The sequence below is a fragment of the Siniperca chuatsi genome, linkage group LG1, assembly GCF_020085105.1.
Source record: "Siniperca chuatsi isolate FFG_IHB_CAS linkage group LG1, ASM2008510v1, whole genome shotgun sequence".
Taxonomy (NCBI): domain Eukaryota; kingdom Metazoa; phylum Chordata; class Actinopteri; order Centrarchiformes; family Sinipercidae; genus Siniperca; species Siniperca chuatsi.
Genome location: NC_058042.1, coordinates 14,879,224 through 14,899,955, shown reverse-complemented (window position 1 = coordinate 14,899,955; position 20,732 = coordinate 14,879,224). Strand labels below are relative to the sequence as shown.

Genomic DNA, 20,732 nt, shown 5'->3' with positions numbered 1-20,732 from the left:
ATAAGACAAATCCAACAATCGAAAATAAAAGGACAAAAGCACTGTGTCTTATCTCCAACAGTCTCGCAGAGTTTCCAAGAGTGGCCTCATTTCCCATTTACCACACAAGGTGTTAACCTTTTATTTAGCTCAGTAAATTTAGCCAAGTCAATAGCAGCAGTGGCAGCCTGGAGATTAGAAAAGCAGGCTGGCTGTGACTGGAAGGTTGTCCCACTTAGAAAAGTCTGAGTGAGGAAAGTAAATGAGCAGCACTTTCAGGACTGCTTTTGAGGTGCAGCTGAGCAAGGCACTAGACTTGCAGTTGCTGCAGTGAAGCTTGTTCAGTGACCAACAGTGAAGAGGTGCTGTGAAAAGACACATTTCCTCAGTCATGGCTCCCTGGATAAATTATGGTCTAAAATAATGAATAAACAACTAAGCACCATGTGTAATATGGGCCTCATAATGGTTGTTTTTATGCTGTGTTTCAGTTTATGCCACACAGAGCGCGAGCCCTAAATGCTGACTGTATGACCCCCCATGGAACCATCCTCCACCAAACACTGGACTTTGATGAGTTTATTCCTCCCATTCCCCCACCACCATACTACCCCCCAGAGTACACCTGCACCCCCTCAATGGATGGACAGAGGTGAGAGGCAAAATACTACTCATCAGCATCACATTTTTTCTCAGTACTAAAACAAAGTGCTCAGTGCTCCCCAAACTCAGGTACCAATGTATCTTCAGGGATGTGTGGATACTTTCAGGGAATACACAATAAAAATTGTAATTTGCTAATTTGCTAATAAATATAGTCCAAAGTTTACAAGACATTGTAATTATACACAATAGTCTACTTATAACTCTGAACCCCCTTTAAAGATGTAGAAATGCCTTGTAGCCCAGCATATTCTGGCAATCCCCTAACTCTTTGTTAAATTCATTCACTGACACTTGACCCTGTATCATTCCCTTCACTTAGTGGAAAAGCCACAACTTTGGTTATTGTTGCTTATTACAGTACAATACAAAACAATACAATTCAACTTTATTGTCCACAATGGTGGAAAATTAACACATTAATGACATTTGTGACATCAAATCTATGTGCACAGACAAACAACTATCACTATGATCAATTATGTTCAAAGTGCAGTGCAATCCAGAAAATAATAATATTTGTTATATTAAGTGAATCAGAAACTACAGGTCAGTTGCAGTGAGTATAACTTACTGATTGCAGTGGGAATAAATGTGTAAATATTTTTTTGCCAAAGGCAACATAAAGCGTTTCCCAGAGGGCAGCAATTCAAATTGGGTATCAGGGCGCTGCATGTTCTCCTTAGAAATACATTGGGCATTGTTTGTGGGATTTTATATTTATTAAATACATTTAGGGAACTTATTGAAAAGTCAAATGTTGCATTGCTATAGAGACCTATCTCAAAATGTTTTGCAATAGGTATTGGAACTAGAATTCTGCTGGTTGCTGAAAGAGATCGGTAGTTCAGGATACTGTACCTGGCTCAGTGCCACCTCCTTGAATTGCATTCATATCTGCAAGAGGAATGAGGTGGAACTGATAGACAGAATTGAACACTTGCATTTCAATATCCAGTTTTACACAATAGCACACATATATTTAAGATTCTTCCTGCACCTCCTTACCTGCCCTTCCACAGACACCTGAAATGAATCAGATACTGGAGGTCTATATGAGACATAAAAGTGGTCATAATTTGAGGAAGGAGCAGCAATAATTGAAGAGATATTAGAAATATTGATCATAGGTCAGGCACTAGAGGGAAGTTTTTGGAGCCACAAAGCCCCCAAGATATAGCTTTTACTAGCTGAAAGGATGATGTCTATTACATCTTCTTGCTGATATTGTACAGTACCTGTCAATTAAGGGATTTTGTCAGGTTAAAAAAAATACTTACTAACTACATTTTTATTTGATATAGACATCCAAAGACAAATCCAAATCCATCATATTAAGCAGCAGTGGCATCTGTCTGTCTACCATCTGACTGTGACCATCACATGTGGTATTATCATCCATGGTCAGCTCAGAGCATATCCCTCCGTTAAGCAGCTCTGACATCTAGTGATTCTTAGCTGTTGTGAACGATGGACTGACCCCTCCCTCATCACTCCCTCCATTTTCTCTGTCTTGCCAGAGAAAGTGCTGTTGATGTAGCCATTTGGCAGGAAGCCACATCTGTTTGTCAATTATGCCATAAATATCAACAAGGCAGAGGAAACATTTATGGTGTCCCTGCCCAGGGCCAGGGATGTGTCATGACATCATCATCCCTCGGATGATTGGTGGAAACTCTCAGGTTGTATTTCATGCTCTGCCACTTTAGAGGAGAATGGAGTTGTAATTAAAAGATATGGCTGTGCGCTTGGCTGCTTATTCCTAATTGGCACCATATAAAACAGTGGTGGTGCACATAGAATAATACACTACCTATATATATTGTCTGGATTGGAGTGTAGAGGACGAGAGGATATTTTTCATTCTTTCTATTTTAATGTTTTTAATAGAAAATATACTGTATTTTTGACTGAGATAGGATGGATATTCAGACTTGCTGTGCTAGTTTCTGTACTGTGTGACTGGCACAGTGTACTCTTTGTATTCCAGTTATTCGAGATATGATTTAGATTTTTAGGTTTTTGGTTTAATGTTTGGTTGAAACTCTGCTGTTATGCCCCTAACAGAGGCCTGCACTTGGACTTCCCCCATTCTCCCTTCAGTGCTATCTATGGGGTGCCCATCAACAGCCCAGGGACACTGTACCCAACTGACCTGCCTCCTCCGTATGAGTCTGTGGTGGGGCAGACGCCTGCCAGCCAGGTGAGAAGAATCAGCCGGCTCTGCTCTTAAAACAATACTGTCTCCAGAGGCCTTCTGTATGAGTAACTGGACCGAGATGATGTGCAGTAGCGAGAGTCAACATCCATGCTAGCAGCTCTGTGAGACTGTACTTGGGCATTATCAATGCTTTGAGCTAAATGCTAACGTCAGCATGCTAACAAGCTCACCATGACAACGCTAACATGTTGATATTTAGCAGGTAGCCTATAATGTTAACCATGTTCACAATCTTAGTTCAGCGTGTAAGCATGCTAAGATTTGCTTATTAGCAGTAAACACAAAGTACAGCTGAGGCTGGTGGGAATGTCATATACGTTTTGCAAGTATTTGGTCCAAACCATAAACCAAAGTACTGGATACATTTTGATGAGATAGCCTTAAAAACAAGGGGATTTCAAGGTTAAGCCCAAGTTATTTAATAATATGATATTATAGACCACATGTTTTAGAATGAAAGTTAATTTAACCAACCCAACCAATTTGTCAGATGTTCCTATTTATTATACTCAAAAATGCAATGCATAATGGCATTGCTACTGTGTTCATCTTGTGTCTGCATTTCGAGATGTTGCCTGTCAAGTCTTTAAGGCAAAAATCACAGCCAATTTAATCAGAGTATTTTGTGCTGTTTCAGATTTACTGAGGCGGTCTCCCTTAACTGTCATGTTGAACTGTCTGATTAGAGCTTTTTTCAGCTGCATCTCATTGTTCACAGCTAAAAATAACTGTATAATGTGCAAGCAAGCTCTCTTCACATCCATTTTGAACAGTGTCCTTCAAATAGGAATCCGCAGAAGGTTTTCTCATCTGCAATAGATTAGCAGTGGCTGCTGTAAATAACTAATGGAAGCAGGCAGTGATAGATTGATTGATTGTGTGAGAGAACAGTCAGAAGGCAGAAGAAACTTAGCTGATGATTTCAAAACCCAGCATGATGTGAAGTTGTATGAATGTATGTATGTCATACTGTACCTTTTTAAAAGCACATTAGTAAATCTAATTAATGATTCTTATTCAACTCTACACGATACAGTAGTTTACTCCACTGGTACGCCTGCCTTTTAAGCTGAGACATTTCTGCCCTCTACAGACCAAACTGTGGTGTTAAAGATTAGGTGCCACACAGCTGCTTTTATGCTATACAGTACATAAAAAAATATCCAGTGTGAACTGATAAAACTTCTCTCCATTTTCTTTATCTGCTCAATTAATTTTATTCAAACAGTGCTGTAATATTTTCCTCTTTACAGGTCACCACCAGCATAGAGCAACAGGCCACTGAATCCAGTCTGTGTGAGAGAAACACTACTGCAGGACTCAGCACTCAGGGTAGACAGTTGGAACAGTGAACATTACAGAGGATTGTCGAATGTCTTTGTCTGCTAGTAGTCATGCTGATTTTTCCTCCCCCTATTTTCAGCCTCGGTGGACAGTGCGTCACTGATGGTGTCCGAGGTGGCTGATCAGGACCAGACTTGCTCCTCAGAGGACTTGTGCTCCCTGGAGGTCCAGGGCTCTGACTCCTCTCCGTATGGCATGCTCCAAACTGCCCCCATCGATGGAAGTTGCACCAGCCTGGAACTTTGTACACGTCATCGTGGCCTGCCAAACACTGACGCTCGCCCCACTGATACAGGATACAGTGAGTCCTCACACACCCAGGAGTCTCTGGAACGCTCTCCGGACTGGTCCTCAGAAAACTACAGCAATCTGGACCAGGAGGATTCCACGGACAACACACATCCATGTGAGGAACTCAGGGCTGCAATGCACATATGTGACGAGCTTGCATCAGCCAAACATTTACCAGAAGAGCCACCTAAAGCGTCAACACACTCCCTCATTAAAGCACGAATGATGAGCCGGAAGCTCACACTCCCTGTCACTCTCCCCCCGCCACCTCAGCCTTGCTCCCCCACCTCTGTGGCCTCCTCTGGTGGAACTTCAGCCATCAGCCCTTTGGCTCCTTCTCCTTCCCCTTCCCCTCCTAGCAGGCCACGCGGCGCCAGGCTGTGCTTCAGTGTTTGGTCACCCTCCTCCACATCACAACCCCCCTCTACCTCAGCCCAAAGTGGCTACTCACCCTCAGAAAGACCTCGGGTGTTCCGAGCAGCCAGGAGGTACCGCAAACTGGCACGCATAGTCCGTTCCACCAGTGACCCTATCTCCTGCTCCTCTACGACAGGAAGTGAGTGCGGCAAGAATGTTACACCTATACTACAGCTTAAATACTCTAAATATCATTAGAGAGATCAGCCATTTTGAGCTTAAACATCATTAATCAATCATTTTTCAAGCAAAAAAGTCCAAACATTCTTTGGTTCCAGATTCTTTGGTATCACAAGGTTTCTGATTTGGTTTGATTCTGGTTTGATCAGACAAAACAAGATATTTGAAGACATGAGAACTTGTGATGGAAAATTTGTGCTATTGTTTAACATTGTATAGACTAAACAATTAACTAACGAGAAAATAATCGGCAGATCCATTGATAATGAAATTAATCATTAGTAGAAGCCCTACAGCCTCTCATTGTCAATATATGTGGATCACTAACCAGCAACAGCTAGTACCTTATTTGTTGGTCCACTCTAAGTTTCTTGTCTCCCTCTACAGGAGAAAATGTAAGCTGCGCCTCTGCAAATATCCCTGCTGCTGAAGATTCAACTCATACATCACCAGAGCAAGGTACTATCATAGAATCTGTGAATTCATGTAATGGTGGGACATCTGCTGCACATCCTATTTTGTAAAGCAATTAGACTTGAAGGACAAACTGTAAATCTAATTTAACCAGCTTTAGTGAAACAAATACACAATTACCATCACTGTCCAGTGAAAACCATTTAAAAAAATTAGATAAACTGAAAGATTAAGTACTCCTTTATGTTTTAAGCAAATTCTCATACTTCATAAGCTAAATAAACCATTTAAACCCCATTGGATTATCTGAAAAAATGCATTGTCACAAGGCTGGAAAAAACCTAAGCCAATTTTAACTGAGCTGATAATGAGAATGTGTTTTCATGTGATGTATATGATTTAATGTGTTTTGACAGTTCCTCTGTTATATCTTCAGAGCCAACAGATGTTTCAAGAGACGTAGTTGGAGCAAAACCCAGTCACATATGTGTCAGGAAGCAGCAAAAGGAGGGCAGGAAAGTTGACATCCACCTTAAACCCAGAGCCTTGCACACACACTCCTCCCACGAACGCCCACACTCCCTGGCTGACCTGAAGATGTACAAAGACACCAAAATACTGGTGGCCAAGTTCCTGGAGCATTCAAGCTGCAGTCTACCTCCTGAAGTCCAGCAGGTTGTCAACAACATCAAGTGTGTCATCAAATCAGATGAGAAACACATGGAGGAGGCCATTTTTAGTGCCAATGTCATAGATCAGGTAACTGAATAAGACAGTGTATAATGTCCAACGATAGTTTAATGCAAACCAGCACTTTGTAGGACTATTTCTGCTTTAATTGGTGAGCATCAGAATACAAGACTAAAAGTAGATATCAGGCTAGCAGCCCTGTGAGGCAGCAACATTCACATAAGTGTTGCTGACCTTTGTTGGAGAGTTGTATTGGCTCAAGCAGTGTATTCCAGCTCAGTTCAATAACGTGATTGTAATGGAAAAACAAACAAACAAACAGCTAGCAATGTGTGTCTCTCTTTTATTCTTGGCTATTTTTTTTTGATGCACAGGTGATGACCCAGCACATCATTGGTAGTTCTAGGAAGCATGGCCACGAGGATCTTCACCTTCAGAGCTGTGGTGCTTTGAGTTCGTCCCCTTCCATGCGCCGTCCAAAACACCTCCCACAGACAGCCATCGCCTCCACCAACCCACTGGACTCCCCCTCCTCTGAACAAAGCCTTGAGTGCAAAGAAACTATTCTCTGACCACTCTCCCAGCAAGGACTTGGATCAAAACTCTGAGGACATTTCAGGAAGCTGGTGTTGCAGCCACACTGTGCTGTGCAGCAGATGTCTGTACAGTAATTAATAACTCTTCCAGCACTGAAAGATCATTTATTTTTACAGTGTGTCTGCAGCACAGGCAAACTGAAATGGTCTCATACTGAATCTCCTAGTGCCCTGTGAGACCTTGCCAAGTCATCAGCAGAATGGTAGCAAACTCAGACTGAGCCTGCCAGTGTCTGTAAGTGGCTTCTTTCTCATCAGAAAAACAAAAGAATGTTTCTCCCTCAGGGGATCTTTTCTACAGAGTTTCATCTCTTAAAAAAAGAAACAAATACACAGCTGATAAGTTTGGATCTGGGACTGAAAGACAAAGGAGATTGTGTTATCAGTATTCCTCCTGTCCTTATAAGTAATGGAAAGAAATATGTTTGTATTAGACTGTGAACTGACTGGGCATTACTAGCCATTGTTTGCAGACTTTGTGGAACTGTTACTGATAGGGTGGTGAGTATTTTGTGGTGCCGCTGGTTCAAGAACATCACAGATGTGGATTATTTAACTTACCTCATTGTGTTACAATTCTTATCAGTGTTACAATAAAATATGAGTTTGTATCTTGTGATTTGTGTTCTTATTTCAGTGAATGTTTCTGGATCATGTAAGTCAGTCTGCAGGCATTAGCATTTTGAACAAAAATGTCTAAATCACCTCAACCAGGGCTGGCCAAAATAATAGAAACACTGGACAATAAATAGCCATGCAATAAATACCAATCTGGTGAAGCTATTAATATTTGTTTTTTGATTCGTGTTAGTGATGTTGTAGTTGGTAGTGTTTAATTAAATACCCAGTAATGTTCTCTTTTAGTCAGTGTTGGAAAGGCACTGTTTGTCATGCCAGGGCAGCTTTCAGCTCATGATATTTTTTTTAGACTTTTCCAGCAGAATTACCTAAATTTGCAATGCTTGTGACTGATGCACTGGCTATTCTTTCAGCAACTAGACCAAAGTTACAAAGGCAGAGTGAGTCATATTAAGTGAGTTCTCTTAAGATGGATACCAATTATAACTATATGTGAGCTTTAACAGAGGTTTGGCAACATTTCACTCACAGGTAAGTTTCAAGGTAACTTACAGAGGTGGAAAGAATCCAGGAAGTCATCTGATTCACTTGGTGCATACATTGGTATTTGGCACCTGGACTTTCCAGTTAGTTAATGCACAGGATGCCTCCAGACTGCTGACAGTAATTTGGGGAGAGGCGTTAATATTAATATTATTATTTTAAAAAAAAAAAAAAAAAAACAGAAATCAGACTGCTAATAGTCTTTTAGTAAATGGCGTAAGATTGCATGAAGACAAGTTTAGGGCTAGAATTCGATTGCAGGCCCCAAAAGTTGCTTCCTAGTGCTGCCTTTTCATTTAAAATGACATTATTTTCTTTTTTGCTACACAAAGAGAAAACACATTTTATCTTCACGCATTGAATAACAAGAGGGAAGTGTTTGAGTTTACACACTGGAATTTTTCCTAATAAACCTGTTAATGAGAAGGTGCACCGGACTAATGGACTGAATATATTTAGTTGAAAAACTGTCGTACCAGTACATTTCCAGGCTTTTGCTTTCAAGACCGATACGCAACACTTGCTTAATATCTAAAATATGAATAAATAATTAAATCTGAACACTTATTTCATTATAATTGTAAAGTGTCCTTCCATTCAACCGTGCGCTTCAGGTCTTTGGGAACTACTCGCGATCTCTAAGTCGTCGTGTTTTCATACAGGTTTATTGCTTTGACCGTGTGGCTGATGCTTTTCGTTCATCATTTAAGACATACGTGTAGACCTTAAGCATACAGCCTACAAACTGGCTCATATGCGCCAAACAAAGCTATAAGCAATACCAGCAAGAGAGCAGACCACGCTTTCTTTGTGCTGCTAAACGCTCAATTCGGACTTTTATTTTGAAATGTATCTTCGCCTCGGCAGCAGAGAGCGGAAGTCACGCAGACTGATTACAACTAGCTAACTTCACACGGCGCAGAAATCATGTTTGGTTAGGCAGTGAATCGTGAAGAGTGTTACACAAAACCTGCGTCCTTAGTGTTTGTTTCGATTTGGTTAGTTATATTATCAGGATTACGTCCGTCCTCCGCAAGAAGAGACGATACTTTTTTTATCTGACAGTAGCTAATTGTGTTCTCGCATCTACGGTTGCTAGCTAGTGTCAAGTGGTTAGCTGGACAGCGTTAATGTTAATGGGAGCTACCATTAACGTCAGGTCGGAATCGAAAATAATCAGTGGTCTTGTTGATTAAAGGAGCTTCAAACGTCAATATATGCAGACCTACAGGGCTTACCACAGAGCCATAAAAAATAACTAGCTGAAGGCTAACGTTATATAACTAACTAGCTGTATGATTTGTATTTGCTCGCCTCACTGCCACGGAGCCGTGTAGCTGTCCACGTCTAGTCTCGTCGGCTGTGTTTAACGTTGCCAGCTGAGCTAGGCCACGTCCCTGCGGGCGTGTTTCATCTACCCCACTGACATTGGACGACTTGCAGAGAAGATGCCCAGTGTGCGGAAGGAGAGTAAAGCTCAGTAGAAATGTGAAATGTCTTGAACATTCATGATTGTCTGTCTGTGTAGTGTTTGCATTTCCGAACGGTTGCCGCATGTACGCGGCATGTCACGTAGACGGATGTGTTTTACAGCGGGAGCATACTCTCATTGAGCTCTGTATCTTGCAGTAACAACCTGAAGTAACGTTACACTTTGATTTTGAAATGGTTGGGTTTGGTGCAAACCGACGGGGGGGCCGCCTCCCGTCCTTCATCCTCATCTTCTTGATGGTGATAATCGCCATACTGTCTTTCAACTACTGGACAGTGTCCAACAAGCACGGCCGCTTGCTGGATGAGCTGGCGGAGGTACAGACGCAGGTGAAGCGAACGGACGCGGCGCGGAGCCGGCTGGAGAAGCGGAACTCGGAGCTGATGGTGCAGGTGGACACGCACAGGAAGCAGCTCGACCAGAAGGATGGAGACTACAGCGTCCTGGAGGGCAAGCTGCAGTCCCGAGAGGCGCTCATCAAAAAGTGCACTGATGAAAAGGTATAGTAGCAATGTCTGATCCCAACCCAATCTGGTGGAGGAAAGTTTCATTCGATTGGTACTGTATTTACTGAAATCCAGCCAACCAAAGTTTTCACAGACTGGGAATAGCATTCTGACAAAACTATTCTCAGGTGACAATAACAAAGCGTCAAAGTTTTTAAATAATGCTCTCTTCAGTATTTAATCAAGTGGTGGATGTTCTCTGAGAAGGCAAATAGTAATGGGGACATGATGGCAAAGCAGGTTCATTGTTCATTTCACTAAGATAGTCAGGTACGTTTAGATAAGTATCACTTAACTGTAATGCAACTAAGAAATGACAATATTTCAATCCCATCACAATATTACAATAACCTAAATCATCACACCATATGTAGTTTCATCAGGATATCTACGTTATGTGTCTAATCTCCCTACTCTACATCAGATGGAGGCTGTACATGAACACTTGGGTAACTCATGGTGGAGGCAGATAGGGTTTTAGCTCATTTTTATCTGCTTTAAAGAGGCATGGTGTTAGTCATTATGAAGAGGGGAATGGTTTGTCTTGAGTAGTCTATGGTACCAAGAGGCAGATGATACATGCAACTCATCCTTGGCCAGGAACTCATTCATCCACCTCAACCGCTTTCACCTGAGTTCGGCTCCACGAATGTAGTATTTTTCTAAAAAAAATATCACAGCTCATAGCTCTCTCAGGTGTTTTTAATATCCCTTTAGGCTTTTGAAGAAATAAGTGTAATGGTGTTGTTTCACTGTGCCTGTGACTCTAAGCCACCTGCGGGTGACATTATCATTTAAATAATGGATTTTGGGGTGCATTGGTCAAGGCATGATTTACACTACAGATGTACCTACTTTTAGCTGTATGTGCTGTTGGTTGATCCTCTTTTCTAAATTATGAGATGAGCTGATGGAGTCCACATATTCCACACAATATAGATTTTTGGTCGACTAAAAATTAGTCCGTTTGCTAGGTTGCTTTGCTTTCCACTGTTAGTCATGAGTTTAGTTGTTTAAAAAATCCACATTTTCCTACATTATTCCCACCTTTCTCCCAATGCTTAATAGGGTAAATTAAAGACATGATCGCATTTGCAAAGAAAAACAAATTGAAGCCAACTTTCTCATGTTTTGATATTTTATTGATTTATTTTATCAGGACATTTGTACTCATCTGTGGGGCTTAATGTATTCACTGTGAGTCGTCTGTCTGTATACTCCACAAGGCTCTTGTCCTGCGCAGTGGCCCAGCCAGCAATTCACTGTGTTTTGTCTCCCAGCACCCTCTGAACATCGGTGTGTGTCTAGCTGCCCTGGAAGACGTTTAGACAACAGATGGGGGGGAGGTTTTCCTGTAATTTGCATCCAGTCTGACTTGTTTCTTTCTCATAGACAGGCATATATTTATTTAGCTTACGTTTATCTATGTGACGTGTAACATCATAGTCAAACCACTGCTGGTCTGCAATGTCCATGCAGTAACTAAGCTGGGACACATTAGGTATGATGTCTCAGGAGTTGTAAAACACATTATTTTGACTAGAAGCAGAAGATGACTCTTTGCCTGTCTGCAAGATCACAGACGGCCTTATTGTAAGAAAAGCTTAGATCCTGAATTGGCAAACTTATCACTACCCATTGATTAATGACTTGTACACTAAAGAAACACTTAAATATATTTGCAAGGTAATCTGTAGGAATATCAGGTTGGAGGAAGGTCGTTAGTAACAATTTCTTGTTTTGCTCAACATTTCTGATGAGCTATGCTTGACCACAATACACCTAATTTCCTCCCAGCTTCTTGAGTGGAGTTACTTAGTGACCATATGTAATGGGCCATACATACATACATACATACATACATACATACATACATACATAATGGATATACATGCTCAGCACAAAAAGGTCTGAAATTAAAACCAGCCAGCGATATTTAAAAACGAACACCCATTTAAAAATAATCTTAGATGGATAAATCAACCAGAGTCACCTGTCAGCCTAATGGGGACATTTTTCAAATGATTTCCCATTCTGAAACTTTTCTCCACAATGTTTGTGAGCCAAATCCCATATTCTGTGGCCAAATCAAATCATAGCAAAACAATGGCAACTGTAACAGTTAGCCTTCTGTGTAGTCGCCTGTTGTGTTGGCACTTCTACAAATGGACATGTTTTACTGACCATTTCATGTTTTTATTCAAAATTTATCCAATCATCCAAATGTGTATGCATCATTTTTGATACACAGCTTAATTGTTTGACATTGTTAGAAAATTGTCGTTGTATAAGAGATTTCAAAAGCCAGCGCTAAGATTTTACTTCTTGTAGAGGCGGGTACAGAAAGTGGTGTGCGTAATAAAGAGTCTAAGCTTCCTAGTTTCTTGGTAGTAACTTCAGTATCCGGCTCCCTGTTTCCGTAATAAAGATAAAGGTAGGTGTTGACTAGCAGTTGTTCCATTCCTTTCTTTTGTCAACAGCCCAACCCTGTTTCAACAGATCTGCATGCAATGCAGATAATAGTGACATTTGAGTCTTTACTGGCTTCCACATAACACAGTGTATATATAGTCATCAGTAGAGTTCAGTACTGTTTATTACAGACCTGTTGTACTGGATTGCATTACAGTGTTGAGGGGTTTCTAAAAGATCATAAACCATCAATGTATGATCTATCAACTTCTGTGCTGGTGTTTTCCGCATGTTACAAAGGCACTTCGAGTGAGATACTTCATTTTTCAGTATAAATCCTATGACATTATGTCTCAGCATGAGATCAGCAACCAGGTATTCTGTTAACATCTAATACTCCATACTGGTTTCGATAGGCAGGAACTTATTGCCTCGTAGCAGTAACTAAATAAAATATCACACTGGGTGCCATCTGTTTCTGCTGTGAAGCCTTGCTACGCAAAAAAACAAGACAAATCTGTTCCCTGTGGTTTTCATGGTGTTAATGGTGGCACTGGCTAATTAGAGAGCCTTTTGCACAGTTTAGTCATCTATGACTTAAAAGGGCAAGTCTTAATTGACTTTTCTTGAACTGGTCTTAGGTGCAGAAGAGTCAAAATGTATATGTAGCTCTCCCTTAGCTGATAAGATTCCCAAACTGTTTTTTCCCCTCTCTTCTGTACAGATGAAGCTGCAGGGTGATGCCACAGCCCAACTGACAGAAATCCAGAGGCTGAAAGGTAGGGCTTCATACTTGTCTGGCCAGCAGGGGGCACTCTCACACACAAACTGTCAAAATCTCTCAGTAGAGGATTTGTAATGATTGAAAGTCTCTTCAGGAAGCATTAGGAGTTCATTGAATAGACAAGAACTAAACCTCTCCAAAATATTGTGTGTTTGTGTTGCTGCAAACAGAGCAGCTAAAGGAGCTGAAACAGGAGTTCATGAAACAGGAAGAGCAGCTAAGAGAAGTGAAGAAAAATAGCACTACCTTGGAAAGAAAACTGGAGTATGAGAGGTGTGTTAAATCTTTACTACTTCCTGTCAGTCTTATTGACTGCTTTTGCGATTTTCCTCACTTTAGAAGAACTGTTACATGATGTCTCAAAATGTGAATTTTTGCTTCTCAAATTATCCATTAATATGATAGTTATTGTTTTTTCAATTGAATATTCACTAATCAGATGATATTAGGTCATCGGTTATCTTAATTTCCTATTTCTTTGTCTCATAAGACAAATGATCTAATCTCAGAGATATTTCACTTATATTTGGTGTTGTAAGGTTTTTAGAATAGATTTATACCTATACCCTTTTTTTGCCTGTTTGCACAAATCAGTTTTATAGTATGGTGAAAAGAAATCCAAGATTGTGCGGGTGAAATTTACAAGGAATATGTGTTAACTAGTTTACAGTGTGGACGTCAGATTGCACAACTGAAAGACGAGTATGAAGAAACAAGAAGGACCCTGGAGGAAGAAGCATCAAAGCTAAGACAGGTTAGTATTGATGAAATCCTGATAGCCCCCTGCCCTCTGGTACACATTGCATTTATTCAGCACTGTAGCATTTATTCATCGCAGATTTTTAACATGTACTGATAGTAGCAGCTAAAGTCAATTAATTCCCCCCTGTGTCTCTATTCCTGTCAAAGCTCCCATATTCATTAAACAACAGAGTATCTTATTCTTTTCATTTTCCATATTCTCCTTTTCTGATTCACCTTTGATAATTCTTCAGAGTATGATGGACGGCCAAAAGAGTGTAGTGGCAGGTAGACATGCAGAGGGAGCACCTGGTGTGGAGATGGTTGGAGAGCGCCATACAGTGGCCACTCACCGGCATGACAGTCCAGATTTAAAAGGTACAGTGGATGTGACGCGTCAACCCAAAGCTTATACTGTCTTGACAAATGCAGCATTCAGTTGCTAGAAGAAAATGCACCATCACCATTTGCTCATATAAATCTTGCAGAAATTTAACTGATATGGTAATTACGCTCTGTTAGTTTCCTGTTCATCTTATTCCTGTTCATGTAACTGTAACAGGGAACTTGTCAAACAATTTTAACGTCAACTTATTCACCACCTAAGTCACATTCCTTCTGCTCTGTTACAGAAGAGATGGGTAAGCCTGGCAGTGATGCTGGCATGCCCGGTATTGAAGACAGTGAGGTGGGAAAAATCGATGATGTGCAATTTGGTAAGCAATGGATCTAAACTTTCAAGAGCAATTTTTAGGTTGGCAAACCCGATGAATTAATGAGTGAGTGAAGAAAATTATGTAGACAGTATATACATTTATACACAGTGACATTTGGATTCATTTTAACGCAGGACGGGCAGAGCAAGAGCAAGTAAAACAATAATATATAGACCAATTAGGTTTTTGACTCATACACATTTGTTGCCTTATGATTTTAATTCTGCGACATTTTCAGGGGACACACAAACAGCCAAGGGTGAGACAATTAAACTCGGTCTGTACAAACACATCAGTTTACCAGTTAAAAAAACTGTGAAATCAAAACCAAAACTGGAGAAAAATAACTGACCAATGGACTACAGATGTGACTCTCAATCACCTAGCGCTGTGGCAGGGTCAGGAAATGCCACTGCCTTATATGTAACTGAACGCACAAAAAACCAAAACAGCTTTTTTGGGGTCGTGGCTCCAAATGCCTTCGGTATTTCTGTACTTGTGGCAAATAAAGCACAAAAGTTCACTAAAGTTGTCTTACTTTCCAAGCTTTCTCATTTTGCCACTCCATTTATCTACAGCCTTGAAGAAACCAGCCATCACTCAGAAACATGATGATGTCCCTGATGTGGTTGTGGGAGCTGGTGCTGGACCGGGAGTCGGGGCAGCTGATGGCCCTGGGGGCCAGGGCCTGGCCCTGGACCAGCCCAGGCTCCAGCAGGACAGAGTGGAGGGCCGAGCAGCAGTGGTTGCACCTCCAGGCATCGTTAAACAGGCAGACAAACTGATAGTGTTTGAAGAAGACAACAAGGCAGGTATCAAGGCGGACGAGCTAGGAGAACAGCAAAGACAACTTCAAGGTACAGAATGCACCACATCCATATAATTTGTATTAATGATAATAGTCTGTCTTTGGAGCCTTTAGGCATGTGAGAGTGATTGTAAAGTTGTCACGTTGTAGCTCAGGAGATTTATTTGTAGCAGGTGAGGAGGTGGTTTGCAAATCTTGCCACCTTACTGAGGTATAACAATAAACATTTTGGGCCTTTTTGATATTTGATTTTGGTCATACATACAACAGAATCTGAGTCTCTTTCTTATTGTCAGCTCCTGATAATGTCAAGGGTGACAGCGAACACCTGAAGGGGATTCCTCTGCCACCCAACCCAGCCCAGGTGCCCAACCCCATCCAGCCTCACCACGCCAAAGACCAAGTTGCAGCAGAGCCAGTACACCACCGCCAAAGTGAGTTCCTCCACAGCACTTTTAAAAAAGGGAATACTGTAATTTGCAAGGGAGGCTGTGGTTGGAGGGTTGCTTTTAATTAACTTGTTGATTGATTTTGTAGCGGTGGGGAAAAATAACATTACAAATGAAAGGGAAGTAGCTTGTTAGCTTCGCCTTGGTGCTTAGCTGCTGCCTCGCAGCTCTCTGTGATGTGTATCAATGCAGAGAGTAAAAGACAATTTGGTGTCATGCCATCGGTGTGAATTTTGCCCATTGCCAACTGGTTACACCCCTACTTCTACATTTTCATGAAAGTTAGAATTTCTAACTGAGTATCTGTTTGAATGTAAGTCATGTCTGGATACGGGTAGGAGCACTGCCAGGGAGTAGAGAGAGGGCTCAGTTGCAGAGGAGAGGAGACAAATGACACACACCTGGCTCCCAGATGATCCTTTCCTGCTGCTTGGCTTCTGCTCTGCTGCCTTTTCTCCCTCCTTTGCCACTGTTTTCATATGTTCTAGTCTTTCATCTCCCTTACATATCTACTTCACCCTCTGCAGCTCTGCTGCTTAAAACACACTGTATTCAGTTCACGTCTTCATTTTGTTTTTCTTCTAATCTTCTGCCTCTGATCTCTTTATACTTGCATCCTATTATGGCAAATTAACACCTGACACCCACCAGATGTCTCGTTTTTGGCAGTGTCTGGTGTTCACTAGACACTAACAGCTCAAAGACACTGCCTGACTCAGTGCGTCTCGAGTCCCCACCCAGTCCTGTCGTGATCAACACTGCCATCTCAAATCTGTAGGAGGCTAGATAGGAACAGAAACTACCTAGTAGAAAAACCTAGTAGAGTAAAAACACTAATGTCACTGTTCCACTGTGACTTGCTCATATCAACAATATCCAGTAAAAGACTTCTTGCTTTTGTTTTCTTATATTTTAACACATATTAATTGTTGGTTTATAGCATATAGTAGGGCTGGGATGATTCATCAAAGTAATCAATTACGGAAATACGTAGATTTGCATATCGCGCGTCAACGCGTCGCAATGAAGTATGGCTGCACAATGTCAAAGCATGGATTCCCCCGGAGCAGAAGCTGCAGCGTTAAAACTTCCGTTAAAAATCCAAAGTGGGAGTTGTGTTTTTTGGGCGACAATACAGTGCTGATGAAGAAAGTCAACATTGCAGACATATACGGGGAGAGAGAAACAGAAAGAGTGTGTGTGTGTGTGTGTGTGTGTGTGTGTGCGCGCGCGCGTGCAGAGACCAGAGGTGTAGGTGTGTGCGTGGAGAAAAGAGAACTGAAGGGAAAAGCAAGGTGAGCAGATTAAAGTAGTTTGTGAGTCAACACTACAATAAAGCAGAGGATTAAGTAGAATTAAAATGGTAACATAAGAAATAGGGTAGGCCTGATATAGATATATATATATATATATATATATATTCTTTCAAATATTATAATATTTTCAGTAGACAAATATATTATTTGTTGCAGAATAATGCCCTGCACTTTGTTTCTTGTTACATTTGTTTTTAAGAGAAAATTATTTAATAAAATATTGAAATATTAATGAGAAGTTTTTGAAATTTATTTTGGGCAAATTAATTATGTTAATCAAGTAATTAAAAAAATCTTTAGAATCAATAAATTAGTTGTTAGATTAATCAACTAATCGAAGAAATGATCGTTAAATGAATCGCTAAAAAAATTATCATTAGGTGCAGCCCTAGCATATAGAACAAGTGTAATCCTCTTTGGGTTTCAAACAGGCCTCTGTATCTGAAGCTGCATTGAATTGAGGTAATTTTCTGTTGTCCTCACGTATGGTAATGGAGGTGGACAACATGTTACAATGAAACACCACACTTACTGTATCGCTGGCCTTAAAAATGACCCTTGAGTTGAATCAACACTTCTCACAGTACCCACAAAAACTAAACATAAGATAGGATTTACAGCAGGGCTATTGTATTTGATTGATTGGAATGTACAGATTATTAAACCGATTCAATTAGCACTCAGTGCTTTCCAGGCTTTAAACTGTCCCTCATTATAAGGGAACCTCATTTGTCAGCAGAGAGCTGAGTGGAAACAAATGATTGACTTTCTTTTACTCTTTAGAAATACTTGTCTTCTAATTAACATCTGCCACCGTGTATCCCTTCACCTTATCTTCCTTATCTTTTGTCATCCTCTTCATGCAATCACTTATTCCTTCATGCATTCATTATGCAGTATTTCACCCATTCCTCCCTGTCTCCCTACAACTGCCTTTGCTTCCCTCCCTTCCTGATGAGGCCCTTCTCTGCCTCCTGCAGGCCGGTTCTTTGATGAGAACGAGTCCCCAGTAGATCCGCAACACGGCTCTAAGCTAGCGGACTACAATGGGGATGATGGGAACGTGGGTGAGTATGAGGCCGACAAGCAGGCCGAGCTGGCCTACAATGAGGAAGAGGATGGTGATGGTGGGGAGGAAGACGTTCAAGGTGAGCCAGGCCGGGGGACTGGATTGCCTGTCCAGATGTGTATCCACTATTCCTCCCTTGCTCCCTCCCTCCACCCCTGTCCTGCTGCTGCCCCCCCCCCCGCATTTGTCCCGACAGTTAGAGTAGCTCACAGTACCCTGAGTTTGGTCCTTGAATCCATCATAAACTACAGATATTTTAAGAATTATGACAAAAACACCTTCAGCAAAGCAGGACTGCTCTGTATGCAGTTCAGGATGAGTAGCTGAATTGTACCAGGCATTTACATTTATTGTATAGACACAGTAACAATCTTAGCAAAAACTTGACCCGGGAACTTACGGTTCTGTGAGAGTAATTCACTTGCCATCTAGTATTTTCTCTCCTGCCTGTGGTTCTTTTTAGCTATACCACCTGTCTGTGCCCACCAAACATCTGACCCACATCTAGATCAGTAGATAAATATAGCTCACTGTGTTTGTGAGTGTGTCTGTGTTCTCCTTGAAATATTGAAATGCATGCCCATGTTTTTTCTTTGTTCTTGTTATTGTTTCCTGCCATGAATTTCTGTATTTTAATATTTGATAAGAGTGTGACAATGATGCATTTGGAGAATACTGTTTTTGTTTTCATCCATCTAAAAAACAATTTCAGTCATGTTAGCCTGTGAGTTTGGCTGTGATTTGTCATTTTTATCTAATTATATTTGTGTTAAACTGTTCAGTTTGTATACAATCTCTGATTTCAATAAAATCTAGGATGTCCTTGTTATTATAATGACCAACAAGGAAGCTAATGATATGTTAGACAGATGTAGGAAGCGTTTCATCCCAACATTCGATATATATCCCCTCAATATATTTCTTCTACTTTAACACATTGTTGCTAAATCAGGGGAACGGGCTGCGAGTCGTAAACTGTTCACACAAGATAGACGTAGACACCCTTAAAGTCAGCACTTTAATCTGCAGTCATTGTTTCCAGATTCATTTCAAATCCAGTGTGCTGAAGTATTTCCAAAACAATGAAAAACATAAATCATGATACTTCCTGACTGCACTGTATGTGACCATTTATTTTGTGATGTACACTGTAACACATCGAAATCAAGATATTGATGTGATTCGAATGATAGTGAGGACACAGTTAAGATAATTCATATGCGATAACTTTATGTAAAATATGATTTTTATGTGATAGTGGAGTTTGGTTCACTTCTTTAAGTGTATTGTCTATTCTCTAATGTTTGTGTTCCTTTCTTTTTTTCCAGATGACGATGACCGAGACATGCAGGGAGACCGGGCTGTGGATTACGGGAAAAGACATCAAGCTATTGACATTCTTTGAATGGGAACTTGTACAGCCGTAACTCCAATTAAAATAATCATACCTTCCTCTACAACCAAGGTCTTTCTTGACAAAATAGTTTGAACATGAATATGTTTAAGAATTTATAGGGTGCATCCTCAGTGTCATGGACTATTTTGGAAAAACAGACATTGTAACTAATGAATTAATTCTGAATGACGTATCATAATACAAAGGGAAAAAATCATGGCATTGTCCTGAGCGGCTGTTGATTTGCTGATGGTTCTAAGTTATGACAGTAGAAATGAAATCCTGTATGTACACTGACTGTTGAGTTTTGTTATTTGATAACTGCCTCACTTCATAATGGAGTGGTCTAAAGGAACCCTGTTGACTCACATCTGAACTTCAAGGTCGAACTGTTTTGTTTTTGCTATTTTTCTTTTCAGGTTGCTGTTGCTTGATATAAACAAACTCTTCACCAGAGATGTTTATCAGAGACTAATTCGGCATTCTGCCTTTCTAACATAACTTTGGGACTCTTACGTGGAAGACCATTTTTTTTGTTTACAAGAGTGGGAATGCATTACAGATGCCAAGGACTTTGCTTATGGCCTATTAAATCAATTTCTTTTCTTTGTGACAGACACTCAAAAGTGCTCCTCATTCTGTTTTTTTTTTTTTTTTTAATGATGCCATTGCATGCATTTGAAACCTTTTGTTAATAATCAAACTGAGCAAAATATTGATGCTTAAGCAATACTTAGTTGTATGTTAGTGTCCTCCACAGTGTGCAAAGATTAACCAAGCACATATGGAACTGACTGACTGTAAACATGCTTCCATTAATGAGGTCTCTTGTACATAATGTAGTTGAACTGTTACCATTTGTACTGAGGAAACCTAATTCCTCACCTTTAGGGAAATCCGTGAACATGAAATCAGTTCTGTTTGTGTAGCCATGAAAATTGATTTCTCATGGAAAGGCACATTGAATGTAATTTAATTTTATTAAAGGTGATGCTTCATGTCATTTCTCAGTTCTGATAGTGCTTTAGAGTCTATGTAGTTGTAGAAATGATAGTTTGTCATTAGTAGTGAGTGGATTACTCAGGTGATATAGCTTTTTAATGTGAAGAACAAGTCTGTCATAGGT

General features: G+C 40.5%; 2 protein-coding genes across 6 annotated transcripts in view; both read left to right on the top strand.

The window, feature by feature from the left end:
- The window catches only part of fam189a1 (family with sequence similarity 189 member A1), a 91,541-nt gene extending 84,130 nt beyond the window's left edge, over window positions 1-7,411 (top strand). For both annotated transcript variants that reach the window (XM_044201428.1, XM_044201439.1), the window contains exons 6-12: window positions 471-631; window positions 2,710-2,845; window positions 4,117-4,195; window positions 4,287-5,054; window positions 5,483-5,554; window positions 5,946-6,268; window positions 6,574-7,411. In XM_044201428.1, coding sequence (XP_044057363.1) covers window positions 471-631; window positions 2,710-2,845; window positions 4,117-4,195; window positions 4,287-5,054; window positions 5,483-5,554; window positions 5,946-6,268; window positions 6,574-6,771 — 1,737 coding nt within the window. In that variant the 3' untranslated portion in view covers window positions 6,772-7,411. The remainder of the gene's footprint in view (window positions 1-470; window positions 632-2,709; window positions 2,846-4,116; window positions 4,196-4,286; window positions 5,055-5,482; window positions 5,555-5,945; window positions 6,269-6,573) is intronic.
- A 1,377-nt stretch (window positions 7,412-8,788) lies between these two features.
- Window positions 8,789-20,609, top strand: golm2 (golgi membrane protein 2). Of its 4 annotated transcripts, none has more exons than XM_044201461.1 (10): window positions 8,789-9,909; window positions 13,052-13,106; window positions 13,282-13,384; window positions 13,775-13,865; window positions 14,107-14,230; window positions 14,488-14,568; window positions 15,147-15,425; window positions 15,673-15,810; window positions 18,122-18,289; window positions 19,539-20,609. In XM_044201461.1, the coding sequence occupies exons 1-10, from the start codon at window positions 9,583-9,585 to the stop codon at window positions 19,613-19,615; spliced, it is 1,443 nt and encodes a 480-aa protein (XP_044057396.1). In that variant the 5' UTR covers window positions 8,789-9,582; the 3' UTR covers window positions 19,616-20,609. The 4 variants fall into 4 exon arrangements, with proteins under 4 accessions (XP_044057396.1, XP_044057386.1, XP_044057412.1 ...); XM_044201451.1 differs by having other exon boundaries at window positions 8,790-9,909; window positions 14,485-14,568; XM_044201477.1 differs by lacking the exon at window positions 18,122-18,289 and having other exon boundaries at window positions 8,791-9,909.
- Window positions 20,610-20,732: the final 123 nt, after the last annotated feature.